General features: G+C 36.2%; 1 protein-coding gene across 3 annotated transcripts in view; it reads left to right on the forward strand.

The window, feature by feature from the left end:
- The window catches only part of LOC149565397 (G1/S-specific cyclin-E protein), a 44,297-nt gene extending 33,073 nt beyond the window's left edge, over positions 1–11,224 (forward strand). For 2 of the 3 annotated variants that reach the window (XM_089818902.1, XM_089818901.1), the window contains 3 exons: positions 9,928–10,057; positions 10,266–10,294; positions 10,485–11,224. In XM_089818902.1, the coding sequence (XP_089675028.1) occupies positions 9,928–10,057; positions 10,266–10,294; positions 10,485–10,533 (208 nt within the window). In that variant the 3' untranslated portion in view covers positions 10,534–11,224. The remainder of the gene's footprint in view (positions 1–9,927; positions 10,058–10,265; positions 10,295–10,484) is intronic. The other variant, XR_016362040.1, reaches the window with a different exon arrangement.
- The last annotated feature ends 1,110 nt before the right edge of the window (positions 11,225–12,334 follow it).

Raw genomic sequence — 12,334 nt, forward strand, 5'->3', positions numbered from 1 at the left:
ATGGTAGTTGTCATAGAGTTGAGTCAATGCTGGAGACAATAGTCTTCTCAGGTGGGATAGATGAGGGCATGGAGCTACCTAGCTATGAAACTCATGATTTCATTGTTACGGAGGAGTCAGGTGATGTAGATTTATGCTCTGGAGTTGTGGGTTCACATTGTGACATTGAGTCATGTAGGCAACAACATGCGATAGTAGATTGTTCTCAGTTGGACGGTATTGATACTAGTGATGTGGGGACCTCTGATGTTTTACACGATGATGATTCATGCGGTGGTGAGTTTGGTGTATCATATTAGATGTTGGGTGATGACTTAGAGGGGTATTGGGTGATGATAGGTCCTAGGATCGTGATTTCTATGGATTTACTGATGAGGGAGAAGAAGAGACGTTTGAGGAGTTTGATACAGCAGTGGATTCCATTTCTTTGGATGAGGAATTGGTAGAGGTACCCAATAGCACTACCTCGGTTGTTGATGTGTGCGAGGACGATAGCACACAGGATGTTAGATGTTAGTGATCATGTGGTGAGCAGTGTGGATATAGTTTCCTATCAAAGTGTTGAGTTTGGGTCAGAGGACATGTACAGAAGTTAGTTGTTACATGTTCCTTATCATTTGATTGGGTAGTTGAATATAGTAGCATGATTGCCATAGCTTAAGAGCACTTTGATGTTGCTTGATAGATGTTTACTATCTATTGTTGGAGCACTCCTATGACAGATGAACACTATGACGGTGGTCTTTCCCTTGAGGAGTTTCATGCTCTCCGAGAGGCTATCAAGAGTATGAGACACAATTATTTACAGTTGTTAGTAGATCAAGATTTCTTGCTCGAGAGAGACTAGGTGTGTTATGATGCCTTAAGGGGAAAGGAGGTTGACGAGCTCACCCATTATCTTGAGGTGGCTATGGACTCTTTGCAGTACACTTAGTTGGCCCTCTAGGAGTCACAATCACGGTTGGATGAGGTTATTGTGGAGTTGGAGCGCGTACAACCTATACTAGCCCTAGATCTAGTTCAACTACATATAGTGGTGGTTGGTGTGAGTTAACTTCTACGTATAGGGATGATGGATGTGATGAGGATGCAGTTACATCCATCCTTGAGATGAGTGCAATAGCTAAAGATGAGATGAGTGCATTAGTGGAGGATTACAGAGAGCTTGTTGTATCAGGTTCTCCAAAGGACTTGGATATGGTATCATCTGATTTGGACACAAGCTCTCATGAGGATTTGTTTCCTTCCGTTGGAAGCAAATCTATTTCATCTCATACAATTGATAGTGATAGAAATTGGTAGTGCTATGGTTTTAGAGGGATCAACTGTTGATTGTAGGGGAGCAAGTTGATGCTTCTTCATATAATTTCTATTGCACGAAATCATTCATGGAGTATCTTCTTGAGAGTCTTGAATTGCAGGAGGGGCCATAAAGATCTTTTGAGGGTACTCTCATCTGGGGTTCTCGAGGTATTCAATGTATGGCGGGAAAGATTGTAGAGACTTTGGCTACAATGCTTTCCCACAAGGGGTTTTTGTGGTTGGGTTTGTTTAGAGGATTACCTAGGATCCTGCCCGACCAATTGTTCAGAGGAAGAGTTTGGATAGAGATTGAAGTATTTTATTGCAATTATACATGAGGAGTGCTCATCATTTTGCTTTTGACCCTTAGGTAGAGGATTTGGTTTCACTAATGTGTGGGTTGCCACTAGGTTTATTTTATCCTTTATGGGATGGGTTTGCACTACCTACAGTTGATGGGGCTAGTAGCTACAAGTTAGTAGGAGGCTACTTGCAAAGTCAGCATGTCCATGACAGTTTTGCTGAGGATGGATATTTGGGTTATGGTACAAATATATCTGGGTTAAAGTCTCATGATAGATAAGTTCCGAGTTCGCTATTAAGTAGTTTAGGTCTTAAAAATATGTAAAAGATCAAACTAGAATCACTAAACATTTCGGTATCTAAAAACAAAAACTTGGATGTGTACCCATAAAAGATTCGTTTCAAAATTCAATTACGGTATATTTCATACCCAGAATTGCAAGGAAAAGTCCCACGATTCAACAACTTAGGAAATAGAGATCTCAAATGGTAGAAATTTGAAACAATGGACGTAAGATTTTGAAATTTCGTCTTTCAAATGCAAAAGTTAGAAATTTTAGCTTTTGGGATTCTCAAAATGCAAAATTTTGAGTTTAAAGCTAAAAGGTGCGCAAAGTCAAGGCTTTTGAAAATTTCCCTCAAAGGTTGGGTTTTAGAAGTGCCGTGTGCAAACAGTTGGGATTTGGAAAGCATGAAAGTTAAGTTTTGGGAAGGTTTTGTGCAAAAAATAAGGTCCTAAAACTTTGCGTGCATGGGAAATTGACTTGAAATTGTAAATTTTTGGGTCTCAAAAAATTTAGGCAACACTTTTAAAGAAAAGGATTACCAAGTTTCCCTCTACCTTGTACAATGTTTGATCTCCACACAACTTCTTGGTTGATAAAAACTTCAAGCTTGAGGAACTCGTTTTAGCTGCAAGATTTTGTGAAGTGATCAATTATCCCAAATTTCCTTGTTCAATGTCTTCTCCTAGACCATATTTTTTGTTGTTGTGAAGCATCTGAAGTCATTTCTTACTACACGTATAGTATTGTTTTGTCGAACTTGTGGGAGTTTCGTGGAATTCTGAATAAGCATAATTTTGGGTGTTTTATTATGAAGATGGATAAGGTACATGCCCAGATATGTTTTATGCCCTCCTATGGTGTTCATAAGTAAAAGGGTTATATTGTTTCTTCCTAAAAACAGAATGGTTGTGTGACGTCTCTTATTTATCACACAAGAACCAAATATTATATCTTGATACTGTTGTCACAAAAGTTTGCACTCACCAAGCTGTGGGACTTGAACTGTGAGGTTGAGTCTCCGAAGAAGGCCGGCTTCCTTTGCTATCAAGATGCACCTAACTACTCTTGGAGAGCAAAAGAGAGAAGGAATGCATGAAAGCAAATCTACCTATTCTAACCTAAGGGGTGATGCACCAAAATAGAGTGTTCAAACCAATCTTCGCCCATACATGCACACTTGAACCATCATGACACCAAAAGATATACACATCTAGACTTGTTTTAATCTAACAATCACATGTAGATTAGAAAACCCAAATAAATGACACAAGGAAGAAGAGAATTCACTTATATATCATTCATAGGCCAAAAGGAGATACAGTCATGCAAGATTGCATATATCCACAGTACACTAATAAGAGGCAAATAGGTCTTGCATAGTACATCAATGTTTGGAGGAGATAAAGTAGAATGTCATATAGGTTCAAAGGCAAAGGGAATTTACAGTGAACTTGTAGAGCAATATCAAGAAAATAGAGAAGAGTCGACCCTTACAAAGATTACAAAATCTGCCTTTATAGCTCAGGCATAACTGAGATATTTTCTGTCGTAAACCAAACTCAACCACTACCACTTAAGATTGTAGAGAACAATCATATAGATCTGGAGAAAATCTGATCTTGGCACTGATTTAGATGCAATGAAATCTAATATTTTGCCAAAAAACAGAGTCCTGAGAAGACAGAACGGCGCCATTAGGTCACTTTGACCAAGTAGATGGATAAAATTAGAGGTGGAGTGTTTCCTTCGTTTACCAGGCATGACATTCATTGGAGAGTGGTTGGAATCGACCATGAAGATCAGATTGTGCAAGAAACCCTACCTTTCTCATTTCTGACTCTACAAATCAGCAAGGTCAACAGGTCAAACAAAACCCTGCAACCAAGATGAGCCACGTGGGTCCAATACCATTTTATTTTTCTGCCACCTTGCAAGGTCCTCATGCTCTTGACCACATAACCTACTAAACGCGCCAACTTTCCAACTTAATTGCGATGTCACATAACTGTCAATCTTAATTGTGATTGCCTTTCTTTCAAATTGGGTCCATGAGGACACGTGGCGATTAGGCGCATTCCTGCATTATCTAAAATCCTTGTAGCTTCAAAATGCGAGAAAGTGCTGATCGTCGATCTCCACAAGATCAACGATCGTGGAAGATCCCAGTTATTACGGCGTTTGCTTTTAAAACTTTTGGGCCCACCAGACACTCAGCATCCACCTTCATCAAGCACGTCAACCCTTTTGACGAAGCAGAAGGAAGTAACTGGCACATACTTTCCACCTCAGCACTACTTGACACCCTGATTGGCACTATCTTTTAAATCCTAGTGGCCCACATTGGAAATAGGTCCTACATGCCATGTGTCGCATTGTTGCTTCCCCGCAATGTTTAAACATATCGCATCTTCAGGAAGTGGGGAAGTGCCTATCGTTGATCTATCTGAGATCGGATGACCCAAAAATATGCAACCAACAAACTGTCCATGTCAATACCTTCAAACAATGACATAACACCAAATTGCCTCTGTATGCCAACGTGCTCTGATAGCACGTCCACCTTTTCTACGGTGGCCCATTGAAGACGTTGGACTGACGAATCCACATGGCGGAAAGTCGCTTTCCTGCATTGTCAGAAATTCTGACAAAACACAGAATGTGGGAAAGTGACGGTCAATCAAAATGCCAACTCGACTAATAGCTTTTCCTTTTCTGCAGCCCACAAAGAGAAAACGGAGCCACATGCCACATGGTAGCGAGGCACTTGCCCGCATTGCTTAAAGTTCGAGCAATTTCATAATGTGGGAAAGTGCCTGCCATGGATCTATGCAAAAGATCTTACGGTCTGAAAAGTTGCGGGAGCAGAAAAGTAAACTTAGGAAAATAGGAAATACAAGAAAGTTTATTTTCATTTATTTATCTCGTATTCCCATGGCATTTGAATATTTAAATATGGAAAGTGATCGTTAGGTGGACTTTGGCATTAAAATTCAATTTTTTGGTGGGAGGTAGTCTTGGTTAACAGATACCACTAATGATCCCACCTGTTATTGTAAAGGTCTTTCCTTCCCCAGTCTATCTTGTTATCACCAATCCACTCATTTATTGCCCTAGAGCTGTGAGTGTGTGTGTGAGATATTGATTTACTAGAGCACTATCATACAATATAAAGTAGATTAGTTAGCTCAAGTGCATTTTTTCTTCATTTATCTTGCTTTAGGGATTCCTAGGTCCACATTATAGGATACAACAATTTTAAACTTTGATGGGCTCTTGCCTTACATTTATAATTATTCTTAAAATTTGAGAGTCAAATTATTTGGGGACTTGGAAGTGTCGCCATACAATACAAAGTAGATTAATTAGCAGATGTGCATTTTTTCTTCATTAATCTTGCTTTAAGGTTAACTAGGTTCACATTATAGGTTACAACAATTTTGAATTCTGAGGGGATTCTTGCCTTGAACATTATTGATCGATGCTTTAAAGTTTGAGAGCCAATTTATTTAGGCCTTAGGCTTTCAGATATTTCTTCCCCAATTGCACATCTGCTTGTCAAGCAATTATTTCACACCTTAGAGCCTTTTAGTCTTCGTTATTTGTTTTTCCACATTTCAAGTCACTGACTTTAAAACTTATTCATATTCTTGAATTTCATGAGTGTGGATGAATCTCAGATATCCCAAAATAAATGTTTTGAAAGTTTTGCCATGCCCTTCGATTCCTTCGATTTGGATCTTCTTCAAGTCTTCCAAGCTTCTAAACATCTGATTTGTTTCACACATGAACTTCAACATCCTTTATGTGAAAATTTATGAAATGCTGGTGGCATCTGTGGGTATTTGAAATTATGGTTGTGGGATTTGAATAGAACAGCACCTTTAAGCAAGGAAAAGTCTTCAATAATTTGTTGAACTTTTCAGCGATTTAATCACTGGGTGTAAACTTTTTTAAGACTTTTATTTTTGCTCTGAACCAGTTCTTGTATTATGTGAAAGGAACTATTCAAGTGGCTATATACACCTTTTCCGTTTTTCATCCAGACATTTCTGACTCTCCTTTCTATGACATTTTTTTTTGGGGCAATTGTAATGCCCATCCTGGGACCTACTAGATTTCTATTCAGTGTTCCGAGGACAAGCCTTATTTTTATGAGTTGGATTCAAAAGATTTTTGGTTGATATATTCTATTTATGGGAAGAATTCGGTTATAGCATGCAGGATACTGCCTTAGGTGAATCCCATGGTCTTCATATTCTTAATGTACTCCCCCACTTCCTTGAGTATAGCTTGACTTGAGATCATAACAGAAGGGTGATAGGGCAGTTTACTAAATCTCTCCCAAGCACCGTGGTATGTCATTCATGTTTGGTTGTCACTTTCCTATTCTTCTATGACATCATTACTTACTTCCCCGGGTTTCTCTGTAATGGATACCCCCAAATCTGCTTACAAAGTATTCTCAGTTATATGGTAATTTTATCAAACACTTAGCTTGCAGTCCCTAATTTCCCGTCATGTGCTAGAACCCTTATGGCTCTGAAATGGTTTGTCTGTATTGTGTTGTGTTTGGCATGTAACATGAATATAGTAATTGAAAGCACAAACATACATCACAGAAATAACCAGCACACTATATTTTATATTGATTTCCAAATGAACAAACAAGTGCAATACTGACTCACTGAATACTCCAGCAATAAACTGGAATAAACATTGTTTACATCAAATAGTTGATGGCTTGACCATTGCATTGATCTGCTGCAAACAGTATGTGGCTGCTATAGTATGCGGTTGCTACAGTGACGTGGCTGCTATAGTGGCACGGTGCTACATTACACGATTGCTACAGTGATGGGGCTGCTACAGTACACAGCTGAAAGCATAGACTCCAAAGACCAATCCCAAGGATTGATGTCTACAGTGATACAAATGAGGAGGACATCCCTAGATGCCCAACACAACTTGCAACATGCAAGTACTTCAATTCTTCTTCTCATCCAGTCCAATACCCAAACAATGTCCTCAAGCTCTCCTTTTATTCCCACTTTTTAGGGTTGGCTCACTTTTCACAAGCAATGTGAGATTAAAATAAAATAAAATGAATAGCATCTTATGTCTCCCTTGGGCGTCCCCCACACAACCCAATATAAATAATATTAAAGCAACACTTTAATATTTTAACATTTGATTTAAAAGCTACTTTAATAATATATCAAACTAGGAATGACTAAGCCAAATCACTCCAAGATCCCTCTGAACTCTTTGCAAGCCCCCGGGACCAATGCAAAACTACGCTAGCGGTAACATAGCTGACAATTGCTAAAGAGGGGACATTACATTCTCAGACACCTATCACATCACAATCAATTCTGGTTTGTGATCATATAAATTGAAGTCTGATATAAATATTAATATTCAATTGATTTTCTGAATGATGGCTCTGTATATTGTTGATTCTATGACAGCTTTCAGGCAAGAGATTGCAGAACACAAATTCAACCTTATACTGTAATTGGAGTGATGAAGTAATTTGGTTACAAGTCACTTCACCAGTAAATATAAACTTCAAATCCATCAATGAAAATTTTATAGATGAAAACCCAATCAGCTTTTTTGACTTTAGCATGTATATGAAGGATTACTTGCCCATTTTAATGTCGTGTATGAATTCAGAGATATCTTTGAATGAATGAATGAATTAGCTGATATAGCCTCTGAACAACCAAAGAACTCCTTTGAAAATGACTAATCACAGATTATTGTGTGTTAGAGTGCCCATCTTGGGACCTGCTAGATGTTGATACTCGATCTGTATCAATCTGGTTTGCCATCATGTGAAATTGTTATCTGATATTGTGTATTAGTTGCCAGTAGATGTGCCATATGATAATTGTATATTGATTATATTGACAGTTTTGCACTAGTTTCTAAAATTTAATTTAATCCTCCTATAAATACTTTAGGAGAATCATAATAGCTGCATTACAAATTACCTTTGAACTGTCAAAATAACTGCTTATTAATGAATAAAAAAATTAGAAATAATAATTTAAATCTTAACTTTTTATACTGTGGTATGGATATGAAGAATTTCTAAAATATTTTAATAAATATCATGAATTCAGCAATCTGCCTCTATGCTCACCAGTGGCTAAATACTCTTAAACAATCCACTGAAAACAACTAATGATGGGAAATCTTTATGATATAATGCATACCCAAGCTTATCAATATAAGGTTGTGGGTTTTTGTTCTCACTAGCGACTTGGGTATGTTTGGCTGGAGTTTGTCCTGGTCAAGTGTATATATTCTTGAACCCTGAACGCATTGCATTCTATTGTAGTTGCATAAATCCTAAAGCCATTTAAGTCTATTATACAAGTGTGGCTACGTTGACCATTTATTAAATGAAAATAAAAAGTTCAAGTTTTGTCACCAAAAAAAAATGCATGCGCTATATGCTTGTTCAATTAGTATTATGGTATTTATCTGAAAAAATGTTAATGACATTGCTAACATATTAATAGATATTAATACTTTTTAATTGACAAACATTAAAGGAACAGCAATACATGCTAGTACCAGTGTCACAAATATAAGGCACTGGATAGATGCCTGCAACATACAGCATGTTTGATGTCTCGTTGCAGATGCTAGAGAGAACCAGTGATAATGTCAAGACATGATTCCCCCTCAATAAGATAGGGTAGAGGACGTGGCTCTTTACTGTCTCAGAAACACACATGTACCAGCTTACACTCTCACATGTGCTCAACTCATGCTAAACCTTAATGACCCTCAACACACAGAGATAGCAATGAGCCATTTATGCCAAAAACATGTTGGTAGCCTAAATTGATGCCATTCAATGAATTCAGAATAGAGAAATGCACGCATTTTTCTGTGTGATTGCCATTGTGCAAGGAATGTCTGAAACAAGGGCTTTTGTGGTGTCAAAACATTATTGGGAGGTATTTCTAATCTGTCTCATAGTCGTAAAATATGAATCCTCACATGAACTCTAGATGCACAAATGAACTCACATATGCAGAAGTGCTTGGATTAATGCACTGAAGGATATTTAAAAACTCCATTGTAGGTACACAAGATCAGCAACATTGAGAACCAAACTACAAATGGAATGAATGCTAACTTATGTTCCCCCCATCCACAGTCAGGTACATAGTCGGAGAGAAACACATTCAGAATATGAAAAATAACCTTCCTAGACTAAAGAGTATATTTTATGGGTTAAAGAAATTCACCAAATAATAAATATTATAGAGCAAAGCTAAGATTGCAAAACAATGTTAATATAGAGTTCAATGGTAATAGTTGTTTCAAATGTTCAACGATGATATTCAATATAATCCCCATCAACTAGCTGTGAATGGAACAAGTGCACTAAACTTGGATGAATATATTCTCAATGCCATCAGAGTTGCCTGTGTGTCTTCATCTCCAAATCCATCCCTGATGTCTACAGAAGTCGGAAGAAATGCTGCTCTTTTCTGCAACATCTATCAGGGTTTCCCAGATTTGTTTTTCCGCCTTACTATAATAACATCTAGTCCTTAAACTAGGTAGGGTCATCATATGTTTTCTGAGGTCATAAGTGATGCATCTCTTGGAAAAATTGCTGTAATATAAAGTTCGTTTATGCTTATGTACACTTCTAATAATTATGAGGGTGCCAAATGAGAGTTTATAGACATGGTCTGATATTAACAAATCCAATACTTGCTAGTATATTTATTTTGAAGTATATTCTGGAGTTTCAGAGACGAATGAGGCCATTGGGTAAAAACACATTATATTTGATCTGTGCATGTGTAAACAATTTTGTTGTAGTTAAGAGGAAAAAGAGGACAATTTACTAACAATATTGCTGCATTATATTTCAAGGTAACAGCTTCATTAAATCTGATGCAATAGCAGACATGATAGAGTTTCAGGCAATATTATTCTTTCTTATGGTATTACATATTTCAGTGCTTATATTAGGCTTTTAACTGCTAGAATTTTGATGCAGCACATACAATCATCTGGCAGCATTGTTTGAACATTTGTGTAATGTTCTCCATAAACGTCATGCTGTTGATATCAATTCTTCCGGACACGGTTCACGGACACACGGAAAAAAAAGGAAAGCTCGAGAAAGGGTAAAATCTATCTACTTTGTCTATTCAACGCTACATTTTTAGGGAATACACCGGTACATGGAGTATGTTTTTCAACATGGATATATCCAGCAGAGTTCTCCTTTGCAAAATTATCTGATAGTTTGGATATGTTAAGGCAGCTGAATATACAACTTGATATTTTTAACGCTTTAAGCTCACTATAATGAAAATTTCTCTGATTATACAGGTGGACAAAGAATACATCCATGCTTCCAAGTGAGTGAAAGACTTGCCTCTAAATTGTTTCTTTTGAAAGCATTACCTTGTGCTGATTATGCGCCACTAGCTGCAAATAGGAAAAGATATATAGAATTAGAAAACAAATGAAGCTTTCATCAAGTGATAAGATTATTTAGGTCAGTATCCATGGACATCTTACTGAATTTACATGTTTTCCTTCCTGTAGGTCATTGGGCTATCCAAACATAAGTGCTGCTAAATCTCGATTGCAGTAGACAATTCTTGAGTGTGCGTAGTTTTGTAGGATTCATCCGGCAATTTTTTCATTTATTTGTACAGAATGTTCCTTGTTAGCTTTATTGACGCCAACAAAAGTTGTGCATATCTTGTATAAACAAGTTTCCCGTGGAAACCTTATAAGGCTCATTAGCAGCAAAATATGAACGCTTCACTTCTTTCGAAAATGCATCCCAGGTCAATTTTCGCCACACAAGCTCCTACACGAGGTTGTTCATTAGCAGTTTTGTGTAATTCTTTTGTAATATATATATGATAAGTTCATTTCATCATGAGTTGTGCCTTTGACAATATATCTGATGTGAAGAGTGAATTCTTGCGGTTGTAAGTGGTTTGCCGGCAACGGCAATGCAGGCACGAAAAGTATTTGCCATACGAAGGAGGACAGTTTATTTTAGAAAGTTACAAAAAGTTATATGAAGATAGCCACTATCCTCCATGGGCATGCAGGGATGTTGTTTAGCGGGACCCAACGGAGGACTTCTCTCTTAGGGAATTTTGGTTCTCTTATGGTTCAAGCCACATAAAGATGAAGATTTCTACACGGGTATTAGAGAGATCAATAGTTTGCATTTAACAATTAGTATAAAAATCATATTATAGCTATATTTTGTAATTTTATTTAATTATTAAATTTAAATAAATAGTTCTATCACATTTTTTTTAAAATTTCTTTTGTAATGCCTTCTTTCCTGATAATTTAATGAATCATAATGTTCATAATAGTTATTTTACTTATCGAATGAGGTTTATTGTTTAAGTTTGTGATTGAAAGTTACAAATGTTGTCTAAGTTGTCTAGACACCATCTATGGAATCTCTCAAAGTTTATAGGTCCAAGTCCATTTTGTTAAGAATCTAACCTAGATAACCTACAGGTCTGATGGTATAGACCGTACCTACTCTTCTACACATATATTCCTAATGAATGACATTCAAATTAATATATATTTTCTCTAAAGGTGTCGATGATTTATAGACAAATACCTTATTTTGTTCTTGGTTTAACTTAGTTAGTCATAACTAATTTATCTACTAAGATCGCCGACTTAGGGATGACAAATTTGTTTGTTAAATGCCAAGGGTTATGTCCCTTGAGGGACATACCCTCTCTATATATATATATGTATATATATATATGTATATATATATATATATGTATATGTATATATATATATATATATATATATATATATATACATATATATGTATATATATATATATATACATATATATGTATATATATATATATATGTATATGTATATATATATATATATATATATATATATATATATATACATATATATGTATATATATATATATATACATATATATGTATATATATATATATATATATACATATACATGTATATATATATATACATATATATATATATATATACACACGGGTTGAGAATGTAGTTTGGAGGACACACATACACACAATAGTATGATCTTCCAAGCATTCTCCTTCCCACGAATACATATCTCAATCACACAAGATTGAGTATAGAGGATTGGACTTGCAGTAAACATTAGTGATATCTGCCTCAATAAATCTAAATATACATATTGTTTAAAAGATCATTCTCAGCAACTCGAAACTGAACTATAAGTCTGATTCAAGACTCAAGAATTTGTAGAACTTTACATGGTATTAGAGCCAAGTTATCAGATCTAGGGCTCTGCAAAATTTCAGTAATCATACCTCATATATATTCAGTAGTTTTCTCCAATTTCCAATGGCATATACAATTAGAGTTGAGGACAAATTCGATG

This window comes from Cupressus sempervirens, chromosome 3, assembly GCF_028749045.1.
Source record: "Cupressus sempervirens isolate cs-2001-9-10 chromosome 3, ASM2874904v1, whole genome shotgun sequence".
NCBI classification, from domain to species: Eukaryota; Viridiplantae; Streptophyta; class Pinopsida; order Cupressales; family Cupressaceae; genus Cupressus; species Cupressus sempervirens.